Source organism: Salmo trutta, unplaced genomic scaffold (assembly GCF_901001165.1).
Source record: "Salmo trutta unplaced genomic scaffold, fSalTru1.1, whole genome shotgun sequence".
In the NCBI taxonomy this organism is placed as follows: domain Eukaryota; kingdom Metazoa; phylum Chordata; class Actinopteri; order Salmoniformes; family Salmonidae; genus Salmo; species Salmo trutta.
Genome location: NW_021822691.1, coordinates 136,626 through 155,965, shown reverse-complemented (window position 1 = coordinate 155,965; position 19,340 = coordinate 136,626). Strand labels below are relative to the sequence as shown.

General features: G+C 44.7%; 1 protein-coding gene and 1 long non-coding RNA gene across 2 annotated transcripts; both read right to left on the bottom strand.

Annotated features, from left to right (window-relative positions):
• Window positions 1-10,262: 10,262 nt before the first annotated feature.
• On the bottom strand, window positions 10,263-10,704 carry LOC115183649 (uncharacterized). Its single transcript, XR_003874041.1, has 2 exons — window positions 10,671-10,704; window positions 10,263-10,320 (listed from the first exon to the last, which is right to left on the bottom strand). It is a non-coding gene; the product is annotated as an uncharacterized LOC115183649 (long non-coding RNA).
• A 1,104-nt stretch (window positions 10,705-11,808) lies between these two features.
• Window positions 11,809-19,261, bottom strand: LOC115183640 (inositol polyphosphate 5-phosphatase K; the record flags this gene model as incomplete). Its single annotated transcript, XM_029744749.1, is given in 5 exon segments — window positions 11,809-12,675; window positions 17,297-17,401; window positions 17,511-17,591; window positions 18,651-18,788; window positions 19,027-19,261. Coding segments are annotated over 5 exon segments (628 nt in total), but the record flags the coding sequence as incomplete, so codon positions are not given.
• Between the last annotated feature and the right edge of the window lie 79 nt (window positions 19,262-19,340).

The following is a 19,340-nucleotide window of genomic DNA, read 5'->3' as shown; positions in this document are numbered from 1 at the left end:
TTTGGCCTGCCAAATGAGTTCTGTTATACTCACAGACACCATTCAAACAGTTTTAGAAACTTTGGAGTGTTTTCTATCCAAAGCTAATAATTATATGCATATTCTAGTTTCTGGGCAGGACTAATAATCGGATTAAATTGGGTACGTTTTTTATCCAGCCGTGAAAATACTGCCCCCTAGCCATAAGAGGTTAACACAGTGTCCAAAGAAGGGCCAGAAGTTTGCAGAATGGTTTCGTCTGCGCAGAGGTGGATCAGAGAATCACCAGCAGCAAGAGCGACATCATTGATGTATGTCGTCTACGGGTGGTATCATGGGCTGGAATCTGTTCTGCCACACCCATTGTATGAAATCAGCGCAACCTGCCCCGGGATGTCTTCCTGGGGGCCCGGACCTCTCTGCCATCCCCACGGAGTACCAGGACGTCGAGGGAGGTGTTCAGCAAGGCCCGGGCAACATTGCCTCCGACGCACTGACCCTATGACTGTGGGATTGACCTTCTCCCAAAATGCAAAACGTTGCCCTGAGGACGTCTGTCGGGACCGGAGACGAAGGCTATGGAGACCTACAATGGGGACTCCATAGCTGCAGGATTTATCCATCCCTCTTCTTCTCCTGCCGGTGCAGGGTTCTTCTTCATGGAGAAAAAGGACAAGACCCTGCGCCCGTGCATTGACTTCCGGGGACTCAACGACATTACTGTTAAGAACTGTTATCCGCTACCACTAATTTCCTCGACCTTCGAGCCACTCCAGGGGGTCATTGTGTTTTCCAAGATGGATCTACGGAACACCTACCACCTGGTGCAGATACGAGATGGGGACAAGTGAATGACCGCCTTCAAAACGGACAGCTACGAATATCTAAGAATATCTGGTCATGATTTTTGGCCTCAAAGCCCCTGTCGTATTCCAGACTCTGGTAAATGATGTTCTCTGCGACATGTTGAACCGGTTCATCTTTGTCTACATTGATGACATCCTTCTCCCTCTCCCCCCAAGAACACGTGCTCCACGTCCATTAAGTTCTTCAACACCTTCTGGAGAATCAGCTGTTTTTGAAGGCGGATAAGTGCGAGTTCCATCGCTCAAACATCTCCTTTCTGGGTTACATCCTCTCTGCTGGGAGTGTCCAGATGGATCCCGGGAAGGTGAGAGCAGTGGTTGATTGGCCTCCGCCTATGTCCAGCTGCAATCGTTTCCTGGGGTTCGCAAACTTTTGTCACAGCCTGCACGGTCTGTGCTCAAAACAAGACTCCTCTGCAAGCTCCGGCTGGACTTCTGCAACCACTGCCTGTCCCTCACCATCCCTGGTCCCACATATCCCTGGATTTTATGAGATTCTTCTTAGAGATATGGGGCAGTATTCAGAAGTTTGGATGACTTGAGGTGCCCAAAGTAAACTGCCTGTTACTCAGGCCCAGAAGCAAGCATATGCATATAATTGGTAGTATTGGATAGAAAAGACTAAAGTTTCCAAAACATAATGTATGTGAGTATAACAGAACTGATATGGCAGGCAAAAACCTGAGGAGAATCCACTCGGATTTCTTTTGTTTGTTCAGGTGACACCATTTAAAATGCCTGTCTATGGGAAAATCAAAGGAATACCTCCCAGATTGCAGTTCCTAGGGCTTCCAGTAGATGTCAGACTTTAGAAAGAGTTTCAGGCTTGTTTTTTGAAAAATTAGCTATAATTTGTTGTTTTTCTAGGTGGCTTCCATTTTGGCTGTAGTATTGTGGCGCGCGTGGATGAGTGTTATCTCCGGTAATGAACATACTATTTGTAATGGTTGTCTTGGATAAAGTGGACCAAAACACAGCAGGAATATGTGCACTCATCTTCTTTTATTAAGGAAAGAAGGAAAAAACAAAATAAACACGTACACCAAAAGAAAACACAACGACTATATACAGGCTGGTAAGGCACAAGGCTATACACAGAACAATCTCCCACAAACCACTAAAACAAACACAACCTAAATATAGGACTCTCAATCAGAGGCAACTAGAAAAAACCTGCCTCCAATTGAGAGTTGTTACGAACCGGCTCAGAGTTCGCAACAAAAGGGAGACAAGGAGTATCAAAATATATATTTATTAAATAAAGTAACTAAGTAATTAACAATGGTGTGTGTAATCAGTAATCAGTAGTGTAAGTGAGTGTTTTGCATACCTGAATGTAATAATGCAGGGTGTTGAAAGGTGCCAAAGCAAATAACCAAAAAGCCACAAAACTACACAACCAAAAACAACAAAGTGTCTGCGTGGAGAGAGTCTTCCCAATGACTGTGGAAGAGGTGTCTTTATCCTGGGACACACCCGAGCCCAGGTGTTTCCCATCTAGCTGACGACCCTTCCCACTCCGCCCACTGGCATCCTAATAAGGAACAAGAGCAAAGAGAGAAAATACAGCAGACAGAGTGGGAGGGTCGTCACAGAGTCCACACCCCAATTACCTAAACATAGAAATAGACTAAACTAGACAGAACATAGAAATACATAAACATAGAACAGTGACCAAAAACCCCCGAATACATAAATCAACTACCCCTCTACATAGACACACACCCCGAACCACATAAACCAAATACCCTTCTGCCACGTCCTGACCAAAATCTAATACAATTACTCCCTCTGCTGGTCAGGACGTGACACTATTCGCCGTCTTAAATTTGATTGTTTATTTACATAATAGGGTACCTGAGGATTGATTATACACATTGTTTGACTTGTTTGGACGAAGTTTATTGGTAACTTTTGGGATTCATTTGTATGCATTTTGAAAGAGGGAAACCGGTGAATTAATGAATCAAGCGCGCCAACTAAACTGACTTTATCGAACAAAACGACCATTTGTTATGTAGCTGGGACCCTTGGGATTGCAAACAGAGGAAGATCTACAAAGGTAAGTGATTTATTTTATCGCTATTTCTGACTTTCGTGACACCTCTGCTTGTTTGGAAAATGTTTGTAATGCTTTTGTACGCAGGGCACTGTCCTCAAATAATCGCATGGTGTGCTTTCGCCGTAAAGCCTTTTTGAAATCTGACAAAACGGCTGGATTAACAAGAAGTTATGCTTTTAAACGATGAATGTTTATTTTTACGAATTTTGTATTTTGAATTTCGCGCTCTGCAATTTCACCGGATGTTGTCGAGATGGGGGGCTAGCTCCCAACCTAGCCCAAAGAGGTTTTAACAAAGTAGTCAGTGTAAAATTATTATGAGACCTAGTCATCAATATTATGAGACCCATTTAACAACATCATTAGTGCAAAACTATTATGAGACCTTGTTAACAATGTTATCAGTTTGATGAGACTTAGTTAACAATGTCTTCAGTGTTATGAGAGCTAGTGAACAATGTCATCAGTGTAGAAGTATTATCAAATTGTAACGGCTGTCGGGAGAGAGAGTAGACCAAGGCGCAGCGGAGTTAGTGTTCATCATGATTTTAATTAACGTAAGAACACAATACAAAACTGAACAAAAACACGACAGCGAAACAGTCCTGTTAGGAAATAATCTAACAGAAACAATTACCCACAAAACCCCAACGGAAAAATAGGCACTTATGTGTGACTCCCAATCAGTAACAACGAACTACAGCTGTGCCTGATTGGAAGCCACACGGCCAAAATCAATGAAACAGACAACATAGAAAATGAGCATAGAACGCCCACACAATGTAACACCCTGGCCTAACCAAAATAAAGAACAAAAAACCCCTCTCTATGGCCAGGGCGTTACAGTACCCCCCCCCAAGGTGCGGACTCGGGCCGCAAAAACCTGACTCTGAGGGGGGAGGGTCCGGGTGGGCCTTCTTACGGCGGCGGCTCAGGTGCGGGACGTGGCCTCCGCTCCACCCTCGGCGTTGCCCACTTAGGTAGCGCCCCTGGCCGCGCCGGAGGACTGGTGGGCGACCTTGGTTGCGCCCAGCTGGCGGGCAACCCTGGCTGCGCCCGGCGGGCGGGTGGCAATGGCTGCGCCCGGCTGGCGGGCAGCAATGGCTGCGCCCGGCTGGCGGGCGGCTCTGGCTGCTCCGGACAGGCAGGCGGCTCTGGCAGCTCCGGACAGGCGGGCGGCTCTGGCGGCTCCGGACTGGTGGGCGGCTCTGGCGGCTCCGGACTGGCGAGACCCACTGGAGGCCTGGTCTGTTGAGCAGGCACAGGACTGACCAGGATGGGGAGACCCACTGGAGGCCTGGTCCTAGGAGGAGGCACAGGACTGACCAGGATGGGGAGACCCACTGGAGGCCTGGTCCGTGGAGGAGGCACAGGACGGACCAGGATGGGGGGACCCACTGGAGGCCTGGTCCGTGGAGGCGGCACAGGAGAGACCAGGATGGGGAGACCCACTGGAGGTCTGGTCCGTGGAGGAGCACAGGCTTAACCAGGATGGGGAGACCCACTGGAGGCCTGGTCCGAGGAGGAGGCACAGGATAAACCGGGCTGTGGGGGAGCACTGGAGGTCTGGTACGTAGGCTCCTTACCCTCACTCCAGGCTGAATGCCCACTTTGGCCCGGCACGGGCGGAGCGCAGGCATTGGGCGAACTGGGCCCTCCCAGCACTCTGGAGACACAGTGCGCAGAGCCGGTGCAGGATAACCTGGACCGAAAAGGCGCACCAGAGACCAGACGCGCTGAGCTGGCACAACCCGTCCTGGCTCGATGCCTGCACTCACATGGCACTTGCGGGGGGCTGGCCTATAGTGCACCGGGCTATGAACGCGTACTGGGGACACGGTGCGCTTTACCGCATAACACGGTGTCTGACCAGTACTGTGCTGCCTCCTGTAAGCATGGGGAGTTGGCTCAGGTCTACCGCCTGACTCCGCCAATCTCCCTGTGTGCCCCCAAATTTTTTTTGGGGGGGGCTGCCTCTCGTGTCTGCTGCGCTCCCTTTCCTCATACCAGCGCCTCTCAGCTCTCGCCGCCTCGATCTCCCACTGCGGGCGGCGATACTCCCCAGCTTGAGCCCATGGTCCTTTACCGTCCAGGATTTCCTCCCAAGTCATCCAAAGGGTCCCAGCTATAACATGTAGCGTCGTTTTGTTAGATAAAATCCTTCTTTATATCCCAAACAGTCTGTTTAGTTGGTGCCGTCAATTTGAGTAATCCACTCGTTCAACTTGCAGAGAAAGGAATCCGAAAATGTAACATTAAACTTTGTTTCAACAAGTCAAAATATGTTTCTATTTATTCCTCAGATACCCTAAACTGTAACCAAACTATAATATTTCTTACGGAAAGAAGTATGTTCAATAGGAAACCGATTTTAGCATGTGCGTAATGTCTTCATAACGTGCGGAAACACAAATTTCCAAGACTGTGTCCTGCTAAAACTGATATTTCTTATTCGTTTTTGAAGCTACACGCCTGAAACCTTGAACATAGACTGCTGACACCCTGTGGAAGCCATAGGAATTGCATCAAGGGAGCTATTCTCTTTCATTTCTAAGAGGATGGTCTCTCAAAATAACAAACATTCTGGTTGGTTTTTCTTTGGGTTTTCTCCTACAGTATCTATTGTGTTATATTCTCCTACAATATTTTACATTTTCTACAAACTTCAAAGCGTTTTCTTTCCAATGGTATCAATTATATGCATATCCTGGCTTCTGGGCCTGAGCTACAGGCAGTTAACTTTGGGCACGTCAGTCAGACAGGAAGTGGAGAAAAAAGGGGCCTATCCCTAAGCTCTATTTGACCTAGTGAAAAATGTCATCTGTTTAAAAATATTTTGAGAGCTAATGAACAATGTCTTTAGTGTTATGAGAACTAGTGAACAATGGCATCCGTTTAAAAGTATTTTGACACCTGGTGAACAATGTCATGAGTGTTAAAGTATTATGAGACGTAACGAAATATGTCATTAGTTTAACAACACCCAGGGGTAAATGTCATTGGTTGAAAAGTATTATGAAACCTATTGAACAATATCATCAGTGTTATGAGATTTACTGAAGAATTTCATCAGTGCTAAACTATTATGAGACCTGGTTAACAATGTTATCAGTTTGATGAGACCTAGTAAACAATATCATCAGTGTTATGAGACCTACTGAAGAATTTCATCAGTGCTAAACTGTTATGAGACCTTGTGATGGAAAAGTCTGTCACTGGCCGCGGGCAGCGTTTGGTACACTAACACACACACACACACACACACACACACACACACACACACACACACACACACACACACACACACACACACACACACACACACACACACACACACACACACACACACACACACACACACACACACACACACACACACACACATTCATCGCGCCTCCCTGCTCCGTTATCAGCGACGTTAACAATGTGGGTCGACACACCAGTTAACTTCTCCGTCTTAGTACATTAAACACTTTATTCTTACCTCCCGTCAGTAGCAGGTTATGGTATAAAGAATATACAGACAAGCATTCATGTTTAATTTAAACAACATTTATTGTACTTGTCAATGTTATGGATGAGCGCGTTGTTTGTTTGGTTCTGTTCCTCTCTCTCTCCGTCTCTGTAGCTTCCGGGTATGGCTGTGATAAGGTCCAGAGCTACGGTAATCGGGCTGGCTTTGTAGTGCCTGTCCTAGAATGGCTCGTTCATGTGAATGGGCATATTGGAAGACTCCATGTCAGTAGGGATGGGATTTTGTAAATGTGTTATATTGGTATATTATATCATGAGAAACGTTTCGCAATGTATATAATTCAGTATGTTTAGCTGAATGGAAAATTAAGGCTTTGATGAAGGTTAATTGCTTAATTAATTAGTGCTGGGTATGTTCTGATGGGAAGGGATTCTCCTATAAAAGGAGCCTCTCTTTCAGTTCAAGGGGGGAACCATTTTGAATTGAGTTGTTGATGGGGCACCATTGTTTTTTTGTTTTTTTTAGCTGTCCCCTTAATGTATACCTTTCATGGCAGTACTGTTTATCTTCCGGATTCACTATGCTAATACTCTGTAAATAAACACCCTCGCGCAGAAGTACTTTTGAGGATACGCCATCTTTTTATTTGATAGAGGTTAGGGTTCTGGCCTACTCTACATGACAGACGTAGTTAACAATGTCTTCAGTGTTATGAGTGTAACAGTGTAGGTTCCGTCCCTCTCTTCGCCCCAACCCGGGCTCGAACCAGGGACCCTTGCACACATCAACAACTGACACCCCACGAAGCATCGTTACCCATCGCGCCACAAAAGCCACGGCCCTTGCAACGCAAGGGGAAACCCTACTTCAAGTCTCAGAGCGAGTGACGTCACCTGATTGAAATGCTATTAGCGCGCACCACCGCTAACTAACTAGCCATTTCACATCGGTTACATGAGACCTCGTTAACAATGTCTTCAGTGTTATGAGACCTCGTTAACAATGTCATCAGCGTTATGAGACCTAGTTAACAATGTAATCAGTGATAGGAAACCTAGTTAACATTTACATTTAAGTCATTTAGCAGACGCTCTTATCCAGAGCGACTTACAAATTGGTGCATTCACCTTATGATATCCAGTGGAACAACCACTTTACAATAGTGCATCTAAATCTTTTAGGGGGGGGGTGGTTAGAAGGATTACTTTATCCTATCCTAGGTATTCCTTAAAGAGGTGGGGTTTCAGGTGTCTCCGGAAGGTGGTGATTGACTCCGCTGTCCTGGCGTCGTGAGGGAGCTTGTTCCACCATAGGGGTGCCAGAGCAGCGAACAGTTTTGACTGGGCTGAGCGGGAACTGTGCTTCCTCAGAGGTAGGGAGGCCAGCAGGCCAGTTAACAATGTCTTCAGTGATAGGAGACCTAGTTAACAATATCTTCAGTGTTATGAGACCTAGTTAACAATGTCTTCAGTGTTATGAGACCTCATTAACAATGTCATCAGCGTTATGAGACCTAGTTAACAATGTCATCAGTGTTGAGACCTACTGAAGTATTTCATCAGTGTTTTGAGACCTAGTGAACAGATTTGTAAGAATGTATTAGGCCATTTGGTTTTTACCTGATCAAGTTTACCGACCCATCAGTTCTCACCTGATCTAGTTTACCGACCCATCAGTTCTCACCTGATATAGTTTACCGACCCATCAGTTTTTACCTGATCTAGTTTACCGACCCATCAGCTCTTACCTGATGTGGTTTACCGACCCATCAGTTTTTACCTGATCTAGTTTACCGACCCATCAGTTTCTACCTGATCTAGTTTACCGACCCATCAGTTCTCACCTGATCTAGTTTACCGACCCATCAGTTCTCACCTGATCTAGTTTACCGACCCATCAGTATTTACCGGATCTAGCTTACCGACCCATCAGTTCTCACCTGATCTAGTTTACCGACCCATCAGTTCTTACCTGATCTAGTTTACCGACCCATCTGTTTTTACCTGATCTAGTTTACCGACCCATCTGTTTTTACCTGATCTAGTTTACCGACCCATCAGTATTTACCTGATCTAGTTTACCCACCCATCAGTTCTTAACTGATCTAGTTTACCGACCCATCAGTTCTCACCTGATCTAGTTTACCCACCCATCAGTTCTTAACTGATCTAGTTTACCCACCCATCAGTTCTCACCTGATCTAGTTTACCGACCCATCAGTTCTCACCTGATCTAGTTTACCGACCCATCTGTTTCTACCTGATCTAGTTTACCGACCCATCAGTTCTTAACTGATCTAGTTTACCGACCCATCTAATAATTGCCTCAAAATGAAAACAGTTCACAGTCCAGAATTTTATTTAACAGTTTTAATAAAATTTCCTACAATAACAAATTTGCACGTAAAAATAATTGTTACATTAGCGTTCATCAGTAAGAAAATCCAGCCATTGTTTCTCTTCATGAGTAGTAGAAGGGTAGTTCAATCCCAAATCAACAACACACTAAAGGCATATTTCAGAGCATGATTACAGAGACACATTCATGTAGAGAATCAATTACACACTGTATTTAGACATATATAGATATTCATAAACGATTTAAGGAAATTTAAGGAACTGTTATAACAAAGATAGATGATTGGTCCAGCCGGTATGTTGTTGTAAATAACCCACAGTAAACGTAAAACGGATGTTACTGCCCATGGTAGAGTGGCCACCACACACCACGTCGTTAACATGTCTACATCCGGAGGACTATCCTCTCTCTGTATGATGATATCATTAACATATCTACATCTGGAGGACTATCCTCTCTCTGTATGATGATATCATTAACATATCTACATCCGGAGGACTATCCTCTCTCTGTATGATGATATCGTTAACATATCTACATCCGGAGGACTATCCTCTCTCTGTATGATGATATCATTAACATATCTACATCCGGAGGACTACCCTCTCTCTGTATGATGATATCATTAACATATCTACATCCGGAGGACTATCCTCTCTCTGTATGATGATATCATTAACATGTCTACATCCGGAGGACTATCCTCTCTCTGTATGATGATATCATTAACATATCTACATCCGGAGGACTATCCTCTCTCTGTATGATGATATCATTAACATATCTACATCCGGAGGACTATCCTCTCTCTGTATGATGATATCATTAACATATCTACATCCGGAGGACTATCCTCTCTCTGTATGATGATATCATTAACATATCTACATCCGGAGGACTATCCTCTCTCTGTATGATGATATCATTAACATATCTACATCCGGAGGACTATCCTCTCTCTGTATGATGATATCGTTAACATATCTACATATAGTCCAGAGGTACAATACTACACATGCCGACTAGTATCAAAGCAGACAAATATTGAGGCATACATTCGCACTCACACGTAAACACACAAACAAACAAACAAACAAACAAATGATACAATGCCATTAATCCTTACATGTTGAACATACGTTTGAACATAAGTTGTGCGATTTATGTTTCACTCTTTCAGACACGTACACAAACAGCATCCTGGATTCACCATGATTACAGAGAGAAACATTACAGACAGAATTCAATACGTCATATTCAAATATGCTATTCATATATATTCAAATATACTATTCATTCAAATTCAAATATACTATACATTCATAATTAAATATATTCAAATATACTATTCATTCATATTCAAATATACTATTCATTCATATTCAGATACACTATTCATTCATAATCTAATATATTCAAATATACTATTATTTCTTATTCAAATATACTATTCATTTAGAAAGTCTCATTGTCGCTTCATGTACTCATGAATAACGATGAAAAGAGTAAAACTATTCCTCTCTTCAACCCAGGTATACTACCACCTGTTCTGTCTCTCTTCAACCCAGGTATACTACCACCTGTTCTGTCTCTCTCTTCAACCCAGGTATACTACCACCTGTTCTGTCTCTCTTCAACCCAGGTATACTACCACCTGTTCTGTCTCTCTCTCTCTTCAACCCAGGTATACTACCACCTGTTCTGTCTCTCTCTTCAACCCAGGTATACTACCACCTGTTCTGTCTCTCTTCAACCCAGGTATACTACCACCTGTTCTGTCTCTCTCTCTCTTCAACCCAGGTATACTACCACCTGTTCTGTCTCTCTCTTCAACCCAGGTATACTACCACCTGTTCTCTCTCTCTCTCTCTTCAACCCAGGTATACTACCACCTGTTCTGTCTCTCTCTTCAACCCAGGTATACTACCACCTGTTCTGTCTCTCTCTCTCTTCAACCCAGGTATACTACCACCTGTTCTGTCTCTCTCTTCAACCCAGGTATACTACCACCTGTTCTGTCTCTCTTCAACCCAGGTATACTACCACCTGTTCTGTCTCTCTTCAACCCAGGTATACTACCACCTGTTCTGTCTCTCTCTCTCTTCAACCCAGGTATACTACCACCTGTTCTGTCTCTCTCTCTCTTCAACCCAGGTATACTACCACCTGTTCTGTCTCTCTCTCTTCAGCCCAGGTATACTACCACCTGTTCTGTCTCTCTCTCTTCAACCCAGGTATACTACCACCTGTTCTGTCTCTCTCTCTTCAACCCAGGTATACTACCACCTGTTCTGTCTCTCTCTCTTCAACCCAGGTATACTACCACCTGTTCTGTCTCTCTCTCTCTTCAACCCAGGTATACTACCACCTGTTCTGTCTCTCTCTCTCTTCAACCCAGGTATACTACCACCTGTTCTGTCTCTCTCTCTCTTCAACCCAGGTATACTACCACCTGTTCTGTCTCTCTCTCTCTTCAACCCAGGTATACTACCACCTGTTCTGTCTCTCTTCAACCCAGGTATACTACCACCTGTTCTGTCTCTCTCTCTTCAACCCAGGTATACTACCACCTGTTCTGTCTCTCTCTCTCTTCAACCCAGGTATACTACCACCTGTTCTGTCTCTCTCTCTCTTCAACCCAGGTATACTACCACCTGTTCTGTCTCTCTTCAACCCACGTATACTACCACCTGTTCTGTCTCTCTCTCTTCAACCCAGGTATACTACCACCTGTTCTGTCTCTCTCTCTTCAACCCAGGTATACTACCACCTGTTCTGTCTCTCTTCAACCCAGGTATACTACCACCTGTTCTGTCTCTCTCTCTCTTCAACCCAGGTATACTACCACCTGTTCTGTCTCTCTCTCTCTTCAGCCCAGGTATACTACCACCTGTTCTGTCTCTCTCTCTTTAACCCAGGTATACTACCACCTGTTCTGTCTCTCTCTCTCTTCAGCCCAGGTATACTACCACCTGTTCTGTCTCTCTTCAACACAGGTATACTACCACCTGTTCTGTCTCTCTCTCTCTTCAACCCAGGTATACTACCACCTGTTCTGTCTCTCTCTCTTCAACCCAGGTATACTACCACCTGTTCTGTCTCTCTTCAACCCAAGTATTCTACAAAGCAGGATTAATCAGTAAGCCAGCTATCTTGCCTAAATATTCTGAAAGAACTATTTTTATTTTTAGCAAGATAAGCTTGAAATGGGCATGTTCTTATTGACTCGAATAATCAGTTTAAACAGTTTATCATTCTTAATTAACCAGCAAATCAATAGTTATTGTTTATAAAAGTTTGCTGCTAACTCATTGATCTTGCTTGTGTAGAATTATCTCCTGTTTGATGGGATATTAATTCTGTTTGATGGGATATTCATTCTGTTTCATGGGATATTCATTCTGTTTCATGGGATACTCATTCTGTTTGATGGGATATTCATTCTGTTTCATGGGATATTCATTCTGTTTCATGGGATACTCATTCTGTTTGATGGGATATTCATTCTGTTTCATGGGATATTCATTCTGTTTCATGGGATACTCATTCTGTTTGATGGGATATTCATTCTGTTTCATGGGATATTCATTCTGTTTCATGGGATATTCATTCTGTTTGATGGGATATTCATTCTGTTTCATGGGATACTCATTCTGTTTGATGGGATATTCATTCTGTTTGATGGGATACTCATTCTGTTTGATGGGATATTAATTCTGTTTGATGGGATATTTCTCCTGTTTGATGGGATATTTGTGTGTGTGTGTGGTGTGTGTGTGTGTGTGTGTGTGTGTGTGCGTGCGTGCGTGCGTGTGTGTGTGTGTGCGTGTGTGTGTAGCCAATGAGGTGTTATGATAATGTGGGGTTTATTTGTTCAACCCGTTAACATCCTGTGGAACCATCCCCTCCATAACAGCCCTCTTAGACTCCACAATCTGGATGGGGAGGGGGGTTAGAGAGAGAAGAAGAGATGGGGAGGGGGGTTAGAGAGAGAAGAAGAGATGGGGAGGGGAGGGGGGTTAGAGAGAGAAGAAGAGATGGGGAGGGGGGTTAGAGAGAGAAGAAGAGATGGGGAGGGGGGTTAGAGAGAGAAGAAGAGATGGGGAGGGGGGTTAGAGAGAGAAGAAGAGATGGAGAGGGGGGTTAGAGAGAGAAGAAGAGATGGGGAGGGGGGTTAGAGAGAGAGAAGAAGAGATAGGGAGGGGGGTTAGAGAGAGAAGAAGAGATGGGGAGGGGGGTTAGAGAGAGAAGAAGAGATGGGGAGGGGGGTTAGAGAGAGAAGAAGAGATGGGGAGGGGGGTTAGAGAGAGAAGAAGAGATGGGGAGGGGAGGGGGGTTAGAGAGAGAAGAAGAGATGTGGAGGGGGGTTAGAGAGAGAAGAAGAGATGTGGAGGGGGGTTAGAGAGAGAAGAAGAGATGTGGAGGGGGGTTAGAGAGAGAAGAAGAGATGGGGAGGGGAGGGGGGTTAGAGAGAGAAGAAGAGATGTGGAGGGGGGTTAGAGAGAGAAGAAGAGATGTGGAGGGGGGTTAGAGAGAGAAGAAGAGACAAAAGAATAGAGGAAGAAAGAGAGAGAGAGAGACAGTAACACAGTTAGACACAACCAAATAATGAGAAAACAAAAATATAATTATTTGACACATTGGAATGAATTTACAAAAAAACTGAGCAAACTAGAATGCTATTTGGTCCTAAACAGAGAGAACACAGTGGCAGAATACCTGACCACTGTGACTGACCCAAACTTAAGGAAATGCTTTGACTATGTACAGACTCAGTGAGCATAGCCTTGCTATTGAGAAAGACCACCGTAGGCAGACCTGGCTCTCAAGAGAAGACAGGATATGTGCAACACTGCCCACAAAATGAGGTGGAAACAGATGCACTTCCTAAGCTCCTGCCAAATGTATTACCATATTAGAGACACATATTTCCTTCAGGTTACACAGATACACAAAGAATTCGAAAACAAACCCAATGTTGATAAACTCCCATATCTACTGGGTGAAATACCACAGTGTGCCGTCACAGCAGCAAGATTTGTGACCTGTTGCTAAGTGGCGCAGTGGTCTAAGGCACTGCTTCTCAGTGCTAGAGGTGTCACTACAGACCCTGCTTCGATTCTAGGCTGTATCACAACCGGCCCTGACTGGGTGACGCACAATTGGTCCGGGTTTGGCCGGGGTAGGCCATCATTGTAAATAAGAAGTTGTTCTTGACTAGTTAAATAAAGGTAAAATAAAAAGATACTGGCGACCAGTGAAGAGCAAATACAACCCAAATGTATGTTTATTTATTTCTGTACTTTAAGTATTTGTACATAATATGACATTTGAAATGTCTTAATTATTTTGGAACTTCTGTGAGTGTAATGTTTACAGTTCATTTTTATTGTTTATTTTACTTCTTTATTATCCACTTCACTTGCTTTGGCAATGTTAAGTTTCCCATGCCAATAAAGCCCTTAAAATGAATTTAATTGAAATTGAGAGAGAGAGAGAGAGAGAGAGAGAGAGAGAGAGAGAGAGAGAGAGAGAGAGAGAGAGAGAGAGAGAACTGATCTGCAGCCCCTGGACTCACTCTCAAAAAGGAGGAGGTCAGATTCCTGCTGTACCCAGATGACCTTGTCCTACTGTCACCAACAGATCAAGGTCTACCCAGGTGACCTTGTCCTACTGTCACCAACAGATCAAGGTCTACCCAGGTGACCTTGTCCTACTCTCACCAACAGATCAAGGTCTACCCAGGTGACCTTGTCCTACTGTCACCAACAGATCAAGGTCTACCCAGGTGACCTTGTCCTACTGTCACCAACAGATCAAGGTCAACAGGAACTTAACGATATTTAGGAATTCAGCATCAACTGGACAATCAACATCAACGTTCAGAAAACCAAAGTCATCATTTTCCAGAAAAAGGACAGGAATCAGAACAGCAGACACTCCTTCAAATGAGGAAATACCGTGTTTGAACATGCCCAATGGTACAACTACCTGGTACTAAAAATGTGACCAGTTTCAGGAAACTATGTTTCAATGACTTCAAAGGAGAGCCATTTAAACGTAAACTTTTTTATTTTTTTTATTTTTGGGGTGCAGAAAGACATTCTGGAACATGTGAACTTTCATGTGCATTAATAACAAATGTGTATGCCATCTGTAAATACAAATCAAATTGTTACATTTACAACCCTAGGATAAGACAGTAACCTTAGGGCTCCTGAGTGGTGCAGAGGTCTAAGGCACTGCATCTCAGTAGCAAGAGGTCTCACTACAGACCCTGGTTCAAAGCCAGGCTGTATCACAGAGGTCTAAGGCACTGCATCTCAGTAGCAAGAGGTCTCACTACAGCACCTGGTTCGAAGCCAGGCTGTATCACAGAGGTCTAAGGCACTGCATCTCAGTAGCAAGAGGTCTCACTACAGACCCTGGTTCGAAGCCAGGCTATATCACAGAGGTCTAAGGCACTGCATCTCAGTAGCAAGAGGTGTCACTACAATACCTGGTTTGAATCCAGGCTGTTTCACATCCGGCCGTGATTGGGAGTCCGGGTTTGGCCTGAGTAGGACGTCATTGTAAAAAATAATTCTTAACTGACTTGCCTGTTTTTTTTTAATGTTTTCTTCAAATTTTCCCACTGGTCATGAATGGCTGACATAATGAGTGGGCTGGACATGCCGAGAGAGGAGAGAGGATTGGTCATATAGAGGCTTCTGTCTGTTTGAGCTGGTCAGTCTGTGTTGGTAATCCTGTAGTACGCGGCTTTTACATTTTTTTTATAGTGTAGTGGAGCTGCATCAGTGTTGCTCTCTACTTTCTGGAAGACTGAGTTTTGTAATCAGTGGAATTAGAGTGTGATAGCTAAAGAGATGGAGGAAACACCTGTCTCCGGATTACATCTTCAAACTAAAGGGCAACGTGGTATGGCGTCCGTGACAGGGAGACACGTCCATCATGCATGATGATGTATACAGGTAAGATAGTCTAGCGTTAGCTAGCTACATTTTCAGATATTACGTGTTTCTAATTTTGACAAAGTGGTTTCATTTCAAACTAAAGTGTACTGTTAACTAGCTAGCTAGCGTTAGCTGGCTGGCTCCCTAGCTAACGTTATGTGTATGGCGTTATTATTCGTATCCCAGAGCCGTTTGCTTTGCTAGTTAGAGCCTAATGTTAGCTAGCTAACATTGAACCTGGTTGGTTAGCTCCCAGCAGATTCATGCAGGGTAGTAACGACATGATTTGGCACTATGTTCATTATTGTTTAACTAGCTAACGTTAGCTGGCTGGCTCGTTAGGTAATGTTAGGTGACGTGTGTGATCTTACACGTTGTTTACCTAGCTAGGGTCATTGTTTACCTAGCTAGGTTCATCGTTTACCTCATTGTTTACCTAGCTAGGGTCAGGCTAGCTAGCGTTAGCAAAAAAAAAAACGCAATGAAATTGTTGCCAGCAGAGCTGATTAGGCTGTTTTCATGTTATCCAGAGGTAAACAAATCATCGGCCAGAGTATCAACTGTGTGCTCTGAACGCTCCGAGATGGGTGGGGCTAAAGCTTAACAGGGTGTGAACGACGCTGAATGAGTGGAGACAAAGAAGAGCTCTCCACTAGATACCAAAACATTCAACGGACATTTTCTCAATAGTGAGTTTACAAGTTTATCAACTTTCAAAGCAGAATTACTTCCCCATTGTTTCCTAAACTGTAGTGTCTGATATACCATTTTCTAGCTCTGAGTCTCTACTTTTATCTAATGTAAAAAAACACTTTTTCAGATTTTGCTACATAAGACCGAATCCAGGTGGTGAGTCACAAATCAGGTGGATTTGACCTGGCAGTGAATAAAAGCAAAGAGTTTTACTCCATAAAAATTATATACATTTTTTTTTATATAGATATAATATATAGAAAAAACTATTGAAAATCTACATACAGAATTCTGCAGAATTATCCTAAATATCCAACAGAACAGCGCATGCAGAGCGGAACTCTGAAGATTCCCTTTAATTGTAAATATAAAGAAAAGGAAATTAAACCCCAAAACATCCTTACAATTCAACGCACTGGAAACCCAAGAGCTGAAACCCTGAAAAAGAGTCCCCTATGCCAGCTGTTAAAAACACTAAAACAACCCTATTATCCAAACACACAAGGAAATCAATCAAATTGTTACAGAAATTAAAACCTCGTATTTAACAAATTGGGAAAATGAAACTAAAACACAGAATAAACTAGATTGCTATTTGGCTTAAAGAGAAAATACAAACTCCCAGAATATCTCTACTCTGTCAGAGATACAAAACAGAGACAGATCCCGACCCAAACACAGCCTCAGCAACCACCAACTGGCTTTAAAAGGGAGACGCAAAATAAACATGGCCGCCCAAAGAGAAGCGTCTATCTGGTCACTGAACGACAGGGGAGGTAGAGACAGAGATGCACTGGCTCCTCTACAACCAAATAAGATCATATCTCGATCGATTCTCTGATGGAAAAAGGTATTAGTAGCAGATATGTGAATGATTTCTCAGGGACATTTAATTCCCTAAATGACTCACCTGGAAGTTGTGGCTGAATCCTACGATGCTCTGCATGTTGCAACTGTAGTAGCCCAGAACATACTCTCCTCCCACTAGTGGGACGTCGTCCTTATTCACACACACCTACACACACACACACACACACACACGTTAATACAGGACACTGGGACATGAGACAATATTACACACACAATTTCCTGAACAATACTCAATAATACACACTATTCTGTACCTGCATGACCTCGTTGACCTCTGCTAGTTCACCTTTGACCCAGACGAAGGTAGCATAGTCCGACGCAGTCTTGAAACCCACCTGCAGAGGGAGACACACACACACACAGTTCATACCTCACACACACACACACACACACACACACACAGTTCATACCTCACACACACACACACACACACACACACACACACACACACACACACACACACACACACACACACACACTTCATACCTCACTCACTCACTCACTCACACACACACACACACACACACACACACACACACACACACACACACACACACACACACACACACACACACACACACACACACACACACACACACACACAGAGACACACACACACACACACACACACACACACTCACACACACACACACACACACACACAAACACACACACACACAGGTTCACCACAGGTTTACAGATCAGAAACATCAGAGCATGAAAGATAGGATGGTGTCCATCAGACCTTTCTCTGCCTCACATGTTTACATTGGCAATCTGTCTGTCTGTCTGTCTCTGTTTATCTCTACCCCTCACACACCTCTCTCTATCTCTCCCCCAACTCTCTCTATCTCTCCCCCACCTCTCTCCCCCTCCCCCCACCTCTCTCTCCCCCTCACACACCTCTCTCAATCTCTCCCCCACCTCTCTCTCTCCCCCACCTCTCTCTCTCTTCCCCACCTCTCTCTCTCTCTTCCCCACCTCTCTCTCTCTCTTCCCCACCTCTCTCTCTCTCCCCCACCTCTCTCTCTCTCTTCCCCACCTCTCGCTCTCTCCCCCACCTCTCTCTCTTTTTCTCTCTCTCTCCCCTACCTCTCTCTCTCTCCCCCCACCTCTCTCTCTCTTTTTCTCTCTCTCCCCCACCTCTCTCTCTCCCTCCCCCACCTATCTCTCTCTCTCTCCCCCACCTCTCTCTCCCACCTCCCTCTCACTCTCTCTACCCCACCTCTCTCTCTCTCCCCCACCTCTCTCTCTCTCCCCCACCTCTCTCTCTCTCCCCCACCTCTCTCTCTCTCCCCAACTCTCTCTCTCCTCCACCTCTCTCTCTCTCCCTCACCTCTCTCTCTCTCTTACTCCTCATTGTCTCCCACTATAACTCTTTCCTCCCCCCTCACCTTGTAAAGTCCTATCCAGTCCCAGGTAGAGGACAGGAAGTCTTCGAGGATGGTGTAGTACAGCACAGCTTCCTGGTCAGCGCTCCACTGGCCCTCAGGACACACACGGACCAGTGCACTGTCACAACGCTTCCTCATCTACAGGGAGAGGACACGGGTTATGTGTGTGTGTGTCTCTATGTGTGTGTGTGTGTGTGTGTCTCTATGTGTGTATGTGTGTGTGTGTGTCTCTGTGTGTGTGTGTGTGTCTCTGTGTGTGTGTGTGTGTGTGTGTGTGTGTGTCTCTATGTGTGTGTGTGTGTCTGTGTGTGTGTGTGTGTGTGTGTCTCTATGTGTGTGTGTGTGTGTCTGTGTGTGTGTGTGTGTGTGTTCCTACCTCCAGGTTAAAGATTCCTATGACAGGTTTGTGGTCGCTGACCCCGTAGCTGGGGTCGCAGGTGTAGGTGTCCTGGAGCACTTTGATTGGATACTCCTCCTGTCCGTCATCCGAGTGCTGTGTGGAGGTCGACGCCCTCTCCTCCTCGTCATCCTCGTCATCCTCAGGGGGCGGGGTTTTGGGTTTGACGCGCCACAGAATGCGGTCGGTCCATGCTGGCTTCCTCTTCTTACCACTGGACAATCAAAGAACACAGGAAGTGATGTCACTATGGGATTAGGTGACTCAGAGAGGGGGGGTGAAGGGGTTGGGGG